At 37.1% G+C, this 19,987-nt stretch overlaps 1 protein-coding gene across 1 annotated transcript; it reads left to right on the forward strand.

Annotated features, from left to right (window-relative positions):
• The first annotated feature begins 7,820 nt into the window (after positions 1 to 7,820).
• On the forward strand, positions 7,821 to 18,459 carry LOC127441039 (eotaxin-like). The gene is made up of 4 exons (XM_051698182.1): positions 7,821 to 7,994; positions 13,600 to 13,702; positions 14,124 to 14,201; positions 14,371 to 18,459. The coding sequence occupies exons 1-4, from the start codon at positions 7,916 to 7,918 to the stop codon at positions 14,411 to 14,413; spliced, it is 303 nt and encodes a 100-aa protein (XP_051554142.1). The 5' UTR covers positions 7,821 to 7,915; the 3' UTR covers positions 14,414 to 18,459.
• The last annotated feature ends 1,528 nt before the right edge of the window (positions 18,460 to 19,987 follow it).

Consider the following 19,987-nt stretch of genomic DNA (forward strand, 5'->3'; position numbering starts at 1 on the left):
CCATTCTGGACAGCGCGTTACATCTGCCGGGCTTTCAGCTGTTCAGAGCGGATCGCATTGCGGAGTTAACGGGGAAAACAAGAAGCGGTGGAACATATGTTTACATTAATGAAAGTTGGTTTACAGATGTAACAATGTTAAAGAAGATGTGCTGTCCTAATTTGGAAGTGCTCTTTATCAACTGTAAGCCTTTCTACTCGCCTTGGGGGTTTTCCTTGTTTATTCTGGTGAGTGTTTATATTCCTCCACAAGCATGTGAGCGCAGCGCTGCAACAGATGGCTGATCAGATCACAGACACGGAGCAACAACACCCAGACTCACTTATTATTATTCTCAGGTATTTCAACAAAGCCAATCTCACTCATGAACTGCCAAAATACAGACAGCACATTACATGCCCCACCAGGGACAGAAATATATTGGACCACTGCTACACAACATTAAAGGATGCATATCACTCTGTCCCTAGAGCAGCTTTGGGACTCTCTGATCACTGTCTGGTTCATCTTCTTCCAACCTACAGGCAGAAACTTAAATCAGCTAAACCTGTAGTAAAGACTGTAAAAAGATGGACCTATGAAGCAAAGCTGGAACTACAAGCCTGCTTTGACTGCACTGATTGGAGTGTTTTTGAAGCTGCAGACACTGATCTGGATAAGCTCACAGATACTGTGACATCATATATCTGTTTCTGTGAGGATATGTGCATTCCTACTAGGACTTATTTAACGTTCAACAAACCATGGTTTACAGGAAAACTCATATAGCTTTGTCATGCCAAAGAGGATGCTTACAGAACAGGGATAAATCTTGTATAATCAGGCCAAAAACACACTGACTAAGGAAATTAAAGTGGCTAAAAGAAGCTACTCTGAGAAGCTGAAAAACAAGCTTTCAGCTAACGATCCTGCATCAGTGTGGAGAGTAATGAAAGACATTACTATCTTCAAGACACCTTCCCCAACACTGTAGGAAGCCAACAACTGGCTGAAGACTTGAATGTGTTTTACTGTAGATTTGAAAAGCCCAGTCTCACACCCCACACCCACTCTGACCTTCAATTCACACAAACACCAACACCTCCTGCAACCGGGCCCAGACGGTGTTTCACCCACTTGTCTAAAATCCTGCGCTGACCAGCTGGCCCCCATCTTCACACAGATCTTTAACAGGTCACTGGAGCAGTGTGAAGTTCCCTGCTGCTTCAAACGCTCCACTATCATCCCTGTCCCCTCCAAAAAAACCAAGATCAAAGTATTTAATGACTACAGACCCGTCGCTCTGACATCTGTGGTCATGAAGTCATTTGAGAAACTGGTGTTGGCTCACCTGAAGGACATCACTGGACCCTTTCTAGATCCCCTCCAATTTGCTTATACAGCAAATAAGTTTGTGGATGATGCAGTCAACATGGGATTGCATCATATCCTGCAACATCTGGACAGACCAGGGACATATGCAAGGATCCTTTTTGTGGACTTCAGTTCAGCTTTCAACACCATTATCCTAACTCTCCTATAGAATAAATTAACCCAGCTCTCTGTTCCCATGTCAATCTGTCAGTGGATCACCAGGTATCTGACGGACAGGTAGCAGCTAGTGAGACTGGGTAAATTCACTTCAAGCACATGTACGATCAGTACTGGTGCCCCCAGGGATGTGTGCTCTCCCCACTACTCTTCTCCCTGTATCCCAACGACTGCACCGCCAAGGACCTCTCTGTCAAGCTCCTGACGTTTGCAGACGACACTACTGTCATTGGCCTCATCAAAGATGACGATGAGTCTGCATATAGAAGGGAGATTGAACAGCTGGCTCACTGGTGCAGTCATAACAACCTGGAGCTCAACACGCTCAAAACAATGGAAATGATTGTGGACTTTAGGAGGAACACTCCATCATTCACCCCATTCACCATTCTAAACAGCACTGTGGCAGCAATGAAGTCATTCAGGTTCCTGGCCACTACGATCTCACAGGACCTGAAGTGGGAGACCCACATTGACTCCATTGTGAAAAAGGCCCAGCAGAGGTTTTACTTCCTTCACCATTTGAGGAAGTTCAACCTGCCACAGGTGCTGCTAATCCAGTTCAACTCAGCAGTAACTGAGTCTGTCCTCTGCACTTCAATAATTGTCTGGTTTGGTTCAGCTACGAAATCAGACATCAGAAGACTACAAAGAACAGTTCGGACTGCTGAGCGGATTATTGTTTGCCCCTTGCCCTTCCTTCAAGAACTGTACACTTCCAGATTGAGGAAAAGGGCTGGTAAAATCACTCTGGACCCCACTCACCCAGCCCACTACCTTTTTGAACTGTTACCTTCTGGACGACGCTACAGAGCACTGATCACCAGAACTGTTAGGCACAAGAACAGTTTTTTCCCTCAGGCTATCCATCTCATGAACAGTTACAACTATACAACTATACTATAATTACATGCAATACTCAGCCTAGTCAGTTATATTATTTAACACAATCATACCTCTTCTGCATTACATTCCCTTGCACTGTATATAACAGATTTGCATTTGTACATACTATATGTATATTTTTGTCTTATTGTGTATTTCTATATATACTTATATATTCTATTCGCTCTTTATATTTTTTGTATTATTTCTGTCTTGTTGTTGTATTGTTTGTGCACTGGAAGCTTCTGTAACCAAAAAATAAATAAAAATAAAAATCCTTGTATGAGGAAGCATACTTGGCAAAAAAGCTAATTCTGATTCTGATTCTAAATCTGTAGATACTGGGGCAATAATTATAGGGCGTAATTTGTTAACTAATGCAAATAATTTTGAGACAGCAAGATGCTTTTTTGAGTAACAAATTAAGATGATGCTTTCTCAAAATAACCACTTCAGAAAATAGTCAACCATTTCTGTTAATTTCAAACACATTTGGCATTTTATTACCTTAAGTTAATCTCTATTATGATTGGATAAGTCAATGTGAGCCCACTTTGAACATTTTTCATAACAAATCTATTCTCCCCACTTTAAAAAAACCCCAAAACAATATGTTTAATAGGGGCCTTTAGCCCCTGCAACAGGGCAGCTTTTTATTCCAAATACTATCCTTACACTTATGGGACAGTTATTTAATTTTTTTTTATTTAATGACCTTAAACAAAACTGAAAATGATAAGTGTTTTGTCTCAAAAGAAATTCCGCAAGAGGCAAGTATAAGGCTTTTATTAGAAATAAAGAAAATAAAAAATAAAAACTCACAATGGAGAAAACACGAAAAAACAGAACTATTAACTCTATAAACCAAACAAAGGAGAAAACAGACCGAGGTCATTACAGCAGACAGGAATCAACCAACAGGGAACACACACAAAACAATTTGGCACAGGACTGAACACGAGTGGAGCTTATACAGGAAAAGTTAATGGAAAGCAGATGCCTCTGATAATGAGCAGGGTGGAGTAACGAGCTGTTGTCAGGGTAATGGAGCTGCGTTCTCCATGTGGCACCTGCAGACATAAGAGAGAGAGGGTGAGACAGAGGCTGTGTCTCGTTTGGAAGGCTGCGTCCTCCGGAGGTTGAATTTGTCGGCCGCATATGTCATCGAGGTTGTCTCATTTCATAAAAGTGAATAGGATACTTCAAATGCAGCCTTCGAATGCGACCTTCTTTCACGGGAATTCAGAGGATGCAAGAGGTGTATCCTTCGTGGGCACTCACAACCCACAATTCTTTGCTTCAACGTTTTCAAATGTGGAAAAAAAAAATAACGCCAATTTGCCCATAAATATGATGTTCAAATGCAAGTAATGATAATTCCAAAGTTGAAGTACCTCAACAGATAGGTGCAGAGTATATAATATGTATAATTATATTTATATATAATTAAAATAAAGTATTAGACTAAAAGTACACTTGTGAAATCTATTTTCTTTTCTCCTTACATCATTATATCTCTCCTAAAATGTACCTCATACATTCCCTTCCAAAGGGAATTTGTAACCTTCTCACTCGAAGCGCTCACACTTGTTAAAGAGTGGTGTGCTGTCATAACAACCATGTTACATTCTGTTTCTGTTTGTCCTACGAAGGCCGTCTCATTTAAACGAGACTCATTTAAAGAAGGACGCTCGGTATACTGCAGCCTTCAAAGGACGCATCCTACCTAGCATGCAGCCTTCGAAACGAGACACAGCTACAGAAACAAGCACACACAAGAAACAAGCAGGCAGAGGAGACTGTCAAGATCCTGCCACAGTATGACTAAACAAAGACAAAAATTGCAGGACAATGACAGTACCCACCAAGGGACAACTTCCAGGCATTTCAAAAAAATCAAAAATCAAGAAAAACAACAAAATTAAACATGCATAAATAAGGGCATAGGAGGGATACTGGAGGGACAGGTCAAGGGCCGAAGGAATGATCCAGGGCAGGACCGACTGAACGGACCAGGACAGGGATTGGAGAGGGACTTGGTGGTCGACAGGATGGGCAGAGGAGCAGTGTCAGACTGGGCAAGATGTGGCACTGGATTGTCCACAGGGCATCGGGTAGACAGGACCGTAGCGGCCGCTGGGCAGAGGGTGAGGTCGATGGCAGCTGATGGGCTGAAGATGTGGTCAGTGTTGGCCTCTGAGAACTGGACAGGGTCAGAGTGAGCAGCCTGAGGAGAGTTGGATACACCAGCGACTGCTAGATTGTGCTCAGACTGGACTAGGACTGACTGGGCAGTGGCCATAGGAGAGAGGTCATACTGTTAGGCAGCTACTAGGCAAAGGGTGATGGAAATGGCAGCCGCTGGGCAAAAGGTGAGGTCAGAAGCAGCCGTACGTAAATGGACAGACTGGAAGGTGGCCATGGGGGACTGGAAAGACTGGTCTGTGCAGTAGAGGGCCAAAAAGACTGAACTATGGCTGGACAGTCAACACAGGAGCCCCAGAGGGCTAGACAGACTGGATGGAGGCTGCCGGTGAGTTGCTAGTCTAGGTGCTGTCCACTGGACAGGGGTCAGTGTGGGTGCTGGCCACTGGACAGGGGTCAGACTGGATGGCGACCGCTGGTGAGGGGTCAGTCTGGATGGCGGCCACTGGAGACTGGACAGACTCGTTGATGACCACAGGGGACTGGACAGGCTTATCAATGGTCACAAGGGACTGGACAGACTGGGCGGTGACCACAGGGAACTGGATGGTTGCTGCTGGTTAGGGGTCAGACTGGAGGATGGACACTGATGAGGTAGATGGGATGATGGCAGCCTCTAGGGAAGCCCTGCTGCGGACTCGGACCCCTCCCGACAGACAGCAGCAGGTTTGGCTGCCTCCAGACGGCCAGCAGCAAACTCCTCCGCCAAAAATAGTAGGAACATGACATTTGATTATCATCAATTAATGCATTACTAATGTTTGTTGACTCTTAATTAATGATAAATAATTATAAGAAAGCAGTGGTTCCCAAAGTGTGAGGCAACCCCAGTACTAATGTTTTTTTATTTTTTTATAATTATAATAAAGCATTTACTGTGCATATTTGTGAACCTTATTATAGAGTGCAACACATTTCAGCATTACCTAATGTGTTACTAATGTTTGTAGACTCTTTACTAACATAATTGATAATAAAAAGCATACATTTTAGGTATTGACAGACCTTATTGTAAAACAATTCAAACGTTACAAACATCTGCAGGATATTTATTAGTATTATATAGCAAATGTAACACATTCATTAAAATATCGAATCACTATTGAATCAACAATCATTAACACATTTATAGTTCTGAGAAAAATGTTCTGCAATGTGCAGAAGTAAAGTAATTAAAAAATTAAAATCTTTAGCAAAATGCACAATAATACGAAAACTGTCAAAAAAGTTTTGCATGGGAGGATTCCGTTCACGATTCCCTCAAAAATTGTAAAGTTAAGTCCTTAATTTGCAGCTTTATCTTTTCTTCCACGTTGGGTCCATTCGTAATCCTTTGAAGAACCTGCGTTCGATGGAACCTGATTCCCGAAGCGATCCTCCAATCAGAGCAGTCAGTACTGGAGTTTCAGCGAGTCTCCTGTTTCCGTGGTAACACTCTTCACCACTGTGGGTAATATAGTTGTTCGCCATGAATTCGACAACTTATATTATATATAATATAAGGTATACTGTATAATTAACATTAAACAAGACACATAAATACTTTAAAGACGTGTTATTTTTGCGTGTTAGTTGATGTTAACTAATGCATTGAGTGATGTTAACTTAAACACCTTTTAATGTTAATTAATTAACACTAACCAACATGAATAAATGCTGTAAATAAGTGTTGTTCATTGTTAGTTCATGTTAACTAATGCATTAACTAATGTTATCTAAGGCATTAACTAATGTTAACAAATGCAACCTTGTACCTTGCATTGTAAAGTGTTACCAAAATATCTTAGCTCAGTTAGTCAAGTGGATGGTGATCCGACTTTTGAAGCTCCACAAACTCACAGACAGTCAGCATAAACGTCATCCATATGACTCCAGCTGTTAAATTAATGACTTCTTAAGGGACACGATCACTTTTGGTGTGAAAAGATAAATATTTAAGTACTTTTTAACTATAATCATTCGCTTCTGGTTAGCAGTGGTATGCGCGTGTGACGTAATTGCTTTGGCAAGTTCACGTGAGAACTGATGCACGTGCAACACACCTGGAGAGCAGCGCTGTTCACAACTGAGTTGGAGGAATGCTGTAAAGAAGCTTTATTGGTTTTCGTTTAGATCTGTATTTGGATATGTTTGTTTAATCACAATGGTGTGTTTGTGTGCTTATCCTGGATGTCTCAACTGAGAGAAAAACATGAGATTAATCTGTAACATACCAACACATCACACGAGAGACCGCGTGAACTCAGCCCTCTTGTGATATGAATGTGCATACTGCTGCTGACCGGAAACGATGGTTTATAGTTAAAAAGTTCTTAAATATTGATCTTTTTCACACCAAAAGCGATCGTATTACTTTAGAAGACATCACATTAACCGTTGGAGTCGTATGTATGATGTTTACACTTACGGTCTGTGATTTTTGGCGCTTTAAAGGTCTGATCACCACCCACTTGCATTTGAGGGACCTACTGAGCTGAGATATTTTTCTATTTTTCTTCAAATGTGTTCTGCTGAAGAAAAAAAGCCATATACACCTGGGATGGCATGAAGGTAAATGATGAGAAATTTTTCATTTTATGGTGAACTATCCCTTTAATGCAGGCTACTTATAGAAGTACTAAACGATTGTTTGATGTGGCACCTATTGGGTCTAATAAAACAGTTTTTCATTAATATATTCTGATATTATATAACATAAACATATGAATCTCAAATTTCATTAGTGATAAGTAAACTTGGACCAAAGATCCAAAACAAGATTTTTTTATTTTTGTTGTTTGTTTTTTGTTCATTTATGTTTTCATTTATATTTACTTATTTATTTGCAAATATCTGCATGGTCCTGAGCTTTTTTCTTTTTTTTTCTTTTTTTTTTTCTTTATTCCAGTGACCTTTCCTTGTACCTAAACCACAGCCTTTCTGGAGTTTCCAGCATTGCTCCTTTGCAGAGTAGGAAACAGTTAAAATATGTCTCTTTCGGGGGAAGTAATGTTAACAGTGTGTTAGCCATTCTGTTCTGTATTTTCCTGTTGGCCATTTTTTTCCTTCATCTTCCTCGTTGCACCTTTTTGAATGACAGGACAGATAAGATCTCATTGTGGCTTGAGTTTTCCAATTACAAATGTGTACAAATGTGCTCGTGTTTACGTGTACATGGAAAACCCAAATGCCATGTCACATGGGTTGTTTCCAGGCCCAGGCTTTGATATAAGGCTGCCATCACACACCTGACTCATTTCTCATCTGACTATTGCTCTGAGAATCACACTCACACACACAGAGACAGAGAGAGAGAATGGCTCGAATCTCAACTACCACGATCATGCTGATTATTACAGCTCTCAGTGTACTCCATACAGATGCCTCAGCTCTGTGTAAGTATATCTGACTTATTGTCTGTACCTACAGTACCAGTTTAAAGTTTAAAAACTATGAATTTGACAACTTATATAATATAAGACACATAAAAAAAGAATTGTCCTTAGAATGACCTCATACATATGTGTACCAAATTTGGTGAAAATATCTGATTCTGTTCAAGAGTTATAACCATTTTAGTAAAAGTGGCCACGCTCATTACGTATGTTTTGGCATATCGTTTGATGATGAATCAAAATTTCAAAATTCCTCTGATACATTTTCATTTTGGGACACAAGAGAATCTTTCTGAACTGGTTTGGTTCCAATCGGACGAACGGCCTAGGACTAGTTCGAAAAAGTATTTTTTTTAAATAATCTCAAGTATTTATTAAACGTTTTGTTTCACACCAATGGTAATTGAGGTAAAGTTGTTCAGAATGAGTAGATCTACAATATGGTATGAATAACGTGTTTCTTTGTGAAAAACAGCGGTATACACAATGATTTACATGCATGAAAAACTCGATAGCGCCTCCCGGTGGCCAATTTTTTTTAAAAAAAATTTTTTACTTTATTTATTTATTTATTTTTTTGAATTTTGAATTTTGAATTTTGCACAGACCTCTCTCGGGCCAAGAGACAAATGCATCTTCCATGTTTCGCTCCAATCGGCCTTATTTAACCCTATATAAAAGGTGCTGAAAGCTGATTGGTCGATGGCGGCCATGTTTTTAAAGATTTATTTATTTATTTATTTATTTATTTGTATTTAGAACAATGCAAAAAGTACAAACGAGTACATACAGCAAAAAATATGTCAGGGGATTACTGGGAAAATTACCTGAAATAAATAAATAAATAAATAAACAAAATAAATAAATAAATAAATAAAAGAAAGAAAAAAAAACAATAAATGAAACATTTAAGCATAGTAAACAGTTGTATAGTTCGTATTGCTTTCAGATTTCTACTTTTAGAGATAGTTTCCAGATATGTTTTAATGTCAATTTTAAATTGTTCAAATACAGGTATTTTTTCAATCCATTTGACTTTATGTGTATAATAACGAGCCATAATAATGATTAAATCGCATATAAATTCTAGATTTTTATCTTTATCAATTGAGAAACACTTTAACATCACATCACTTTCTTTAAAATTAACAAAAAATATTAGCTTCTTTTTGGAAATAATTTTCTACCTCTCTCCAAAAGACTTGTACCTTAGGACACTTCCAAATAAATGATTAATAGTCTCAGGGGCACATTTGCAAAATGTACAGTTATCTTCCACTCTAATTTTAAAGCGTTTTACCACAAATGTCTTGACTGGGTATACTCGATGTACAATTTTATATGAAACCTCCTTTACTTTGTTTGTAATACAATACTTGTGAGGAGTCAACCACATTGTACTCCAATCAAACTGTTTTTTAAACAGAAAGTTCCATTTAGCTGTAAGAGCAAGGATATCTTTTGTTTGAAAAGGAGAACGTAAGAAAAAAATGACTACACCCATAACTTATGCAGGAAGTAAACTCTTCAACTGATTCTAATAAACGACTACTGTCATACCCTAAAAGTCTCAAAATTTCCCTGGGAATTGCATACAATACCCTTAAGTACTGGCTAGGTTCAACTGGAAAGTTGTACATATTGATCATTTCAGTATAACTATATAAGATACCCACATTTTTAATCAATGCTTAACCCAAATAATTCCCTTTTCAAACCAATTATTAAAAAAAAGTGTTTTGTTTCTAACCCTTATATATCTATTATTCCAAATTGTGCATTTATGGGGCGAGAAATTATGACTGTACATTACCGTCCAAAAATGGAAACTTGCAGGTTTTTTGGGAATATTATTAATATCAAAATCACATTTCAGTAAAATCTCTATACCACCTACTTTTTGAAATATAAGATTTGGTACTATATACCATATACTTTGTTTTTGTTTTTTTTTTAAGATAATTTTGCAACCATTTTACTTGAAATATCATATTGGAAGTCTTAAAATCTAAAACATTCAGTCCTCCTCCACTTTTTGACCTATATATTATCTCTTTTTTTAATATAATGTGGTTTGTTCTTCCAGATAAATGTAAAAAGCTTGGTGTCTATCAGCATAATGAGTGTAGGTGGTACATAGCACTTGTGTAGTATAAACCAATCTAAATAAGCCCTCAGCTTTAACTAACAACACACGACATTTAGGGAGATGTCTCGCAACAGCCAAGAATTCAATTATTTTTTCAAAGGATTGAATGACAGGAGAAAAGTTCAGCTGCTTTTAGTTATCTTGATACCAAGATATTTAACAACTTCTTTCACAGGAATATTATATATAGCTGTGACATTACAAGATCCTAAAGCCATTAGTTTGCATTTGTTAATATTCAGAGTGAGACCAGATACCGATGAAAAATATTTCAAACAATGAATTGCTTTCTTAACTTCTGTATGGTCTTTTAAAAATAGTGTTGTGCCATCAGCTAACTGTGTACTCTTAATTTCTTTATCCTGTATCAGAATACCACGAAGCACATCTTTTTTTTAATGTAAATGGTCATTAAAAATAGTAATGGACTAATTGGACAGCCCTGTCCAATTCCTCTTTTAATATCAAATCTATGAGAAGTTTCATAAGCCAGTTTTACAGAGCTGTTAATTTTATTATACAGGGTTTTAATTACTTTTTGAAAATAGTCCCCAAATCCGAAAAACTCAAGGGTCTTAAAAATGAAGTCATGTTCAATAGCTGAATGTTATTGCAAATGTGTCTTCCTTTTATAAACCCTGACTGTAACTCATCAATAACAGAATCTAATCCTGTTTTCAGCCTTTCTGCAAATATGGAAGGAATAATTTTACCATCATTATTAATTAAAGTGATAGGTCACCAATTATCTAATAATAATGGATCTTTGTCTGGTTTTGGAGTTAAAGTTATTAGGCCTTGAGTCATTGAGGGTGACAAAACACCCTGATCAATGGACTCTTTAAAGACCATTAAAAGGATTTCAGCCAGATCTTCTAGAAATATTTTTAAAAATTCAGCAGTTAGGCCATCATTACCAGGAGACTTGTTTAATTTTAGTTTTTTAATGGCTGTTTTAACTTCTAAAATTGATATTTCCTTATCACAAATGGCTTTAAACTCTTCATCGATGTTATTAATATTACGTTTTAAGGGCTTAAAAAAAATCATTTATTTTATTTACAGAGCATTCCTTGCTCGAATAAAATTCACCATAAAAGTTTGCAACATATTTTGAAATTATAATAGGATCTTGTATTTCCTGACCATTGACATTAAACTTCTTAATAGATGTGTTTTCCCCATTCTTTTTCTCCAAATTAAAAAAATACCTAGAATTTTTTTCACCTTCCTCTAACCAACATCGTCTTGATCTAAGTCTAATCCTATATTTCATAAACTCCCAATTCTGACAATACAAATTTGTTTGTATAACACGTTTGTATAATTTTTTTGATTTCAAGTTTAAAGCTATCAATTTCCAATAATCTATTATTAAGTTTCCAATAGGCTTTAGAGGCCTTACATTCATTTACATCATTCCATTTAATAAAAATGTAAACAATTTTGTGATCGGTCAATACTGATGGCTCAATGGACACTTTATTTGTCCTTTGTTCTAAAGAAGAAGAAACTAGTCAAAAATCGATTCTAGACTGTTTGGACTTCTCATTATTACTCCAAGTGTATTCTTTTAAGTCTGGATGTTTGCATCTCCAGATATCAATAACTCCTAAACTTTCACAAAATCTAAATAATTCTGAGTCGATTGAGGATAGCCTAATAGGAACTGGAATTCTGTCCATCTTAACATCTCAGACAGTATTAAAATCTCCACCTAGTATAATTTCAATATCTTGAAATTTTTCTTTCATCTTATTGATCTCATTTTCAATTTCAGAGAATAAATCATTATTATATTTTTGTTATTTGTGGCATATATAGTACCTAAAAGAAACATTTCCCCATCAATAGACACTATCAAAATGATCCATACCCCCAATATACGCTTTGCTGCTAATAACTTTACCTTTAAATATGAACCCTTAAATATTGCAACCCCTGCAGAGTGATTACTTCCAAAAGAGTGCCAAATTTCAGTGCCCCATTGATTCTTCCAAAAATTAACATCTGAAGAACTAGCATGAGTCTCTTGTAAAACAAAAATAGAAATCCACAATGAATCTCTTGCAATTCGAAAAAACAGCTTTTCGTTTAGTCAAATTTCAAAGACCCCTGACATTAAAGGAACAACACACACACACACACACACACGCACACACACACGCACACACACACACACGCACAAATAACTTTTAAGAGCTAAAGTATGTTACTCAAGGGGTGCATATTTACTTATATCTTGCATTTTACCTGGGAGATATTTCCCCTTTGCCCCCTCTTCCATTCACTTTTGTTTTCTTTTATTGTTAGACCTTGGTTAATCTGTATCCCTCATTTAGGGTGAAATTCAATGCCATAATAAAGGCTCTGCTCACAACAAAAATGCTTTGCCACCTTTCTCTCTAGCATCAGTCAACACTAGCCACAAAAGCTTTAGTGTCTCCACATCTACCGAGGTTAGGTCCTCTGTGAACTGTAGCCACTGGGCTTGAAGGAATTTGCATTTTTTTTGTTTTTTTTTTGTTTTTTTGCCTGTTTCCAGAGTATGTTTTTAAAGATATGTGACTGTCCTCATAGACCTTGATGGCACCTTGGACAAAGACACTGCATGCAAAATTTCAATCGGATCAAAGGTTCCATAGTTAGAGCCATTTTTCTATTATTATAGTGCCACCAAGAGGCAAAGGCATGCAATTTTTTTTTTACATAAGTGTACCAAATTTGGTGATAATATCTCAATCCGTTCAAAAGTTATAACCATTTTAATCAAAACAAGCAAGTGCAACCCCCCCCCCCCCCCCATTATTTATACAATGGAAACATGTAAATGCTTCATGCTGCAACCCCCCCAATGTTCAAGCCATTTCTACACCCCTTGTTTTCAGGGTTCTCAAAGTCATGCAAAACCTGAAAATATAAGGGATTTTTACAACTGTGCATCCAGACTTGGAAAACTCATGGAAATGAATCAAATCTTAAATGTCACCTGAAATGGCACGAACATTTCTATTGTGCAAATTAATTGTCTAGTTACTCTCGGATATTAAATATTTAATCGACAAGATTGCTCTTTTGTAGAACAAAATTTCTTGCAAGCCATGGTGATGTTTGATTTGTGAGCAAATCATTCTTTTTAAGTTGGTTCTTTCCAACGTTTCCAAAGTCGGTTGAAACGTTTCATTAGCAAATAGGTCTAAATCTAAAAAAAAATAAAAATAATAATAATTGCATTCAGTAATCACAAACAACAGGAAAGCTCATGGGAAAGACAAATACAATGGTCAAAAGTGTGGGAACACTGTTTCTCTCTTTCTTTCATTCAAATTCAATCTGAATTTGCCTGCCATTTGACATATTAATGGTGTATTGAATGTACACAAACTTTACATTCTCCAGCACGAGCTTCCTCTTCTTGCAGCAGGTGTTAACATGCTCATATTGTTGTGTTTACAGCATGTTGCAGAAAGTACAGTAAAGGAGTAATACGTAATATGGCAATTATCAAAGGGTATTCCATTCAGACCATAAGAGGAAAATGTAACATCAACGCTGTAATGTAAGCATAAGAAGCCTCCTACACACACACACACACACACACACACACACGCATGTTGGTGCAGCTATCATTATGAGGACTCTCCATAGACATAATGATTTTTATACTGTACGAACTATAGATTCTATCCCCTAACCCTACCCCTAAACCTAACCCTCACAAAAAACTTTCTGCATTTCTACATTTTCAATAAAACATCGTTTAGTATGTTTTTTAAGCGATTTCAATTATGGGGACACTAGAAATGTCCTCATAAAGCACATTTATAGCATAATACCCTTGTAATTACCAGTTTGTAACCTAAAAAAAAGTCCTCGAAAACCACTTAAACCTGCCCACACACACACACACACACACACACACACCATGTAATGGATTCATTATTTAAAACACTATCAAAGAGGTGCTTTTCGCCACACAGATTCCACACAAATGGAGGTAGGAATATTTGCACAGACCCCTCAAAAACCTGGGTGATGGACAACATCCGTAAACTGAGGTAAGGTTGAAGATAATTGTATGCTGTGGATAATGAATAAGCAAAATGTACATTTCATGTATGTGTAAATATAGACACATACAGGCTACAGGTGCCATTTCTTGTTCTTAATAACATTGTAATTCATTTTTAAAATGAAAGCCAATGATCCTGTTTTTCTGTTTTTCAGGGATAAAGTGCAAGCAATCAGGAAAAAGCATTCAAAATTATAATTCCAAAACTTCTGGGATCAAAAAGATGTTCTTAACAGAATAATTCATCACAAAGATCCTACTTCTTTATGCACTTTGCATAGCTACTCTGCATATTTGTATATGCATGTTACTTTTTATTTTATTTTTTGAATTTGCTTTATTTTATTCAAGGCATTCAAATTAATTTTCTAAGTAAAGTGGAAACTTGCCTTCTGTGTTTATTTTTAAATGTCTTTCAGTTTTAATAAAATCTAATAGATACAGATACTGTAAAATTCCGTTTCAGAATAACAGTAATATACAAATGCGCATGGGATGTAAAATGCATATATAAATATACATAAATACAGTACTGTAGCACTACAGTGCATGTGCAAAGTATATTGACTGAAACGGCAAATGAATTCATTTGCATTCATGCTGTGACTGATTAAAAGGCTATGACGTAATTTGTCAAGGTTAACAGAATGCTAACAACTCTAAGGTGAAATATTCCATGTACGAAACTCCCTGGGAATTAACCTTGTTGATGCAATCTAGGAAGCATTGGAATGCGGAACAATTTCTGTAGGGATTAAAATAAACAAACCTTGAAATATAATCTGTAAATCTGTCAAATGCATAGAGATAGCCGACATGCACAACGTAAAACAAGCACACCTCTTGTGCGTTGAGCTCTACCAGAGACTTGACTCCACACACAGACTAAAACGATGAAGTTCTCAAAAAGTCCACCAGGTGTCGCCCTCACCCATAAAACAAATGAACCCTTAAAAGATTTTTGTTCACTGAACAAAGAAATCAAAACAACCTGTTTACTTTCATGATGCTCCACAACCCGAGTGACTCTTTCTTCCGTAAAACACAAAGAGTGAACTTTTGAAGACGATCCTGTGCCACTCAATTAAACTCAATTTAATGCAAGTTAATGATGTGAGCAAAGTCAAAAACTTTTGATTTGGTCTTTTCCTCACACAAAGCCATCGTATGGCTTCAGAGACACAAATCATTTACACCACTTTTATGATAATCTACTTTTATTACTATTTTACTACTATTTATTTTTTTATGTCATACTGGAGCGTAACAGACCCAGTCCTTGTTCAATTTTTTATAAACAGACACACACAACGGGGCCGCGTGCATCTCTCTCTCTCTCGAACTGGTGCCTCTGGCTCGTCTTTATCCCCCTCCTGGCTGATTAACCCAATTCAGGACTGGCCATGTGTCCTAACGGCAAGGCCCCGCCCTCCTCCTCTTCACAATTACATATTAAAATAGCTATTATTCTTCAAATATTCAAATTACCATGAACTAAGCTTAACTTTAATACAACTTTTGACATTTGTAGAATTGAATTAGAACATAGTGTAAATATGGACCATAAGGATATTCTTCATTGGCTAGTGTTTTTGGACTATAAAGTCTAGCTAGGTTAGACACACACACAAGCACACGCACACGCACGCACACACACACTTCCTGCAGCTGAGTGGTTTAATTAACAGCGACACTCTCCAGTCGTTATGACTGGCAATGACATCATCGCCTTGGTCCTCTGCACCACTGCACACACAGAAGACATCCTGCGGAATAATGGAGAAACATACATTCCTAAACACCCACACATGCAAACAGGAACTCGGCAACAAATACAGCTTCACTGCCCAGCTCTGATCTTTCCCTTTTATGTAATCACACAGTGAACAGCAAACTCCCCCAACACATGAACTCATGGAGCCACACGTACTGTATGAATGTCTAGTTTCTTTTTTAAAATTTTTTTTTTACTGATATACTTGTCAAAAACCCTTTCAGATAAAGAGCTAATAATTTAACACTCATCACAGTTTGAAGAAACCAAGAAATCAAAATGGGAGTTTGGTGGCTTTTCGAAATGTTCTGCCCATAGACCTTATTCACGCTAGCGCCATCTTTGATTTTTAATGGGAATGACAATGAGGCTGTGAGGGATAGACTTACAGTCTCTTCAATGGCATGAACGGTATAAAGCTGTATAAAGCTCCTAGATCACATCTGATTTTCCACAACTCATGTTGTCTGGAGTTCTTTGTACACTCTTAAAAATAAAGGTTCTTGAATGGTTCTTTACAGCATCTTAGGTTCTGCAAAGAACTATCTTACTTTATACCACAGGTCTGTTGAATACTTGATTCTGATTGGTTCAAGGACATTCTAAGGTGTGCAATTATTTTTCAAGGAAACGCATGGATATAAAGTAGTTCCAGGTCTTGACCGCATAACGGTTCCATATCACTTCGCCAAATTAAGTTGTTTCAAAGAGCCCTTTATAGGAGGAAGAAGAGAACCATTTTTCACTGTATAGTGTTCTTGAATTGGTTCTAGGGTTCTTTGGAGTTTAAAAAAGTTATTGATGTTATTTTAAAGGTTCTTCAGATCCGTATATTAGTTCTTGGAAAAGTGAAGCTTCCTGAAACCATCCACATCTAGTCTCCACTTTAACTTTCTCTTTCAGATGTGAAAGTGAAACTAAACATACACCACATGTCCACAAATTGGACATTTAGAGTAAAAAAAAAAGGACTTAAATATTGTTCTGTTTCTCACCCACACCTATTATAACACTTCTGAAGACATGGATTTAACCACTGGAGTCTTATGGATTACTTCTATGTTTCCTTTATGTGATTTTTGGAGCTACAAATGTCTGATCACTTGCATTTTATGAACCTACAGAGCTGAGATATTCTTCATCTGGGATGAAATGAGGGTGAATAAATGATGAGAGAATTTTCATTTTTGGGTGAACTATCCCTTTATTTAAAGTGAGCTTGCTGGACAAATTCTGATCAATTGCAAGGATATTGCACCCTATTGTATATACACATTTTTAGGGACTATGAACACTATCTACTGTTTCCAGAAAGTGAAACTTCATTAACAAATTGGCCTTTTTTATGTTTCCTAGGAGAGCACTATTGGAATCACTATGCAATGAGTTTAAATGAATAATTCATCCAAAAGGGAAATTTCTGTCATCATTTACTTATTTAATAAATGTCTCATTGGCAGAATTCAGTACAATGGCAGTACATACGTATATGGGCTCACTTTAAAGATTAATAAAGCAAAGTCTTCTGAAAGCATACTATCACCTTGTATGATGAACATATTTTAACCTAAGTCGTTATTTACACTCATTAAATCATTAATAAACCAATTCCATAAACAGCACTGAAATCCAAACCTGACATCAAACCGGGTTCTTGTACATCTGGCGACAAAGCATTATGACATCATGTCGTAAGAACCAATGAGGTTTGATATCATCGATGTGACCACCATATTGGATTTCAGCACTGTTTTTGGACTACATTAATTATTTGATTTGAGAGGGAATAATGGCTTAAATTTCTGTCTGTTTATCATGCAAAGTGATTGTATGCCTTCAGAAGACTTGGTATATGACGCATGGACAACTTTATTGACTTCACAGCATTAAAGTGAGTCCCTCAACTGAATTGCTCAACTAGTAAAGATCATGGGTTCAATTCCCAGGGAACACACAATCTGATAAAATATATACCTTCAATGCACTGTATGTCGCTTTGGATAAAAGCATCTGCCAAATGTAAATGTAATCATTGTATTGAATTCTGCCAACAAGATTTTAAAGTATTTCGTTTTGAGTTCTGTAGAAAATGTCATACAGCTTTGGAACGACATGGGGATGAATATATTATTATAGAATTAAAATTTTTAGGTGAACTACTTTGAAAAGAAAGACACCCTCTTATAGTGGTGAAAGAGGTTCCTAAGATGAAGTTCTCAACACTACATTCCAGAGTGATGAAGAAAAAAAAAGGTTTGTTTGCTCAGTATACTGCACAAATGAATTAAGAAAGAAGCATGTTTCTTCAACTAGCATTGCCTTATACTGAAAATTCATTCTTTGCATATTGTTTTTTATTTTTGATCAGACAAGATTATTAATGCAGCTGTCTTGCATTTCATACTCGATGAGATAAGTTTATAAAATTCTCATCATCTCACCTTATTTTTATATGAGATTTAGCATATGGTCCCAGTTCTGACTTATTTTTTAATCGACAGGAACTACTAACTCCAACACCCAGGCTGGATTTGGGTAGCTGTGATGAAAGTCAACTTGACAGGACAAGCAAAACTGTTAAAATGGATGGAAACCCCATGGTCCATAATGATGTTAAAAACAACGCAAGTTCTTGCGTGAACACATGGGCCACTGTGAAAGAGCTTCTCTCATGTACACATGAACATGCAACAGACATCAAGATTTTCACTGAAAAATTACTTTCAGGCTGTCTCACCTAAATCTATTGTATGCCTCCAGAAGACTTAAAAAATGATGCACATGCTGCATGGACTACTTTCATTATATTTTTGGGTGCTTTTTATAAGCTTTGAAGTGAGTCACCATCAACTGCCATTGTATTTGATAGATGGCCCAGGACCTTCAATAAAACTCCTTTTCTGTTTCACATAAGAAAGAAAGTCATATGGGTTTGGAACAACATGAGGTTAAGTAAATTATGACAGAATTTTCATTTTTGTGTTAACAAGTCCTTAATGTTAAAGTAATGCCTATTTAAATTCACATTCACATGCCCTTTTAAAATGAATCAATATGCAACATACATGAGATAAATTTATGGACTGTATAAATGATGATTTTATTGTAATAAAACAATTATTAAAAAAAAAAACAAACAAAAAAAAACAGATTGTTTGTTGTTTGTTTTTTGTAACTGATCACACCCTTTTCTTTTCTGAAGAAACTAAACAGTTCTTTAAAGTCCTTGGTAATTACTGGTTCTTCAGAGATCTTATATATACACTATATTGCCAAAAGTATTCGCTCATCTGCCTTTAGACGCATATGAACTTAAGTGACATCCCATTCTTAATCCATAGGGTTCAATATGACGTCGGCCCACCCTTTGCAGCTATAACAGCTTCAACTCTTCTGAGAAGGCTTTCCACAAGGTTTAGGAGTGTGTTTATGGGAATTTTTGACCATTCTTCCAGAAGCGCATTTGTGAGGTCAGACACTGATGTTGGACGAGAAGGCCTGGCTCGCAGTCTTCGCTCAAATTCATCCCAAAGGTGCTCTATCGGGTTGATGTCAGGACTCTGTGCAGGCCAGTCAAGTTCTTCCACACCAAACTCGCTCATCCATGTCTTTATGGACCTTGCTTTGTGCACTGGTGCGCAGTCATGTTGGAACAGGAAGGGGCCATCCCCAAACTGTTCCCACAAAGTTGGGAGCATGGAATTGTCCAAAATCTCTTGGTATGCTGAAGCATTCAGAGTTCCTTTCACTGGAACTAAGGGGCCAAGCCCAGCTCCTGAAAAACAACCCCACACCATAATCCCCCCTCCACCAAACTTCACAGTTGGCACAATGCAGTCAGACAAGTACCGTTCTCCTGGCAACCACCAAACCCAGACTCGTCCATCAGATTGCCAGATGGAGAAGCATGATTCGTCACTCCAAAGAACGCGTCTCCACTGCTCTAGAGTCCAGTGGCAGCATGCTTTACACCACTGCATCCGACGCTTTGCATTGCA

Source organism: Myxocyprinus asiaticus, chromosome 5, assembly GCF_019703515.2.
Source record: "Myxocyprinus asiaticus isolate MX2 ecotype Aquarium Trade chromosome 5, UBuf_Myxa_2, whole genome shotgun sequence".
Lineage (NCBI taxonomy): Eukaryota > Metazoa > Chordata > Actinopteri > Cypriniformes > Catostomidae > Myxocyprinus > Myxocyprinus asiaticus.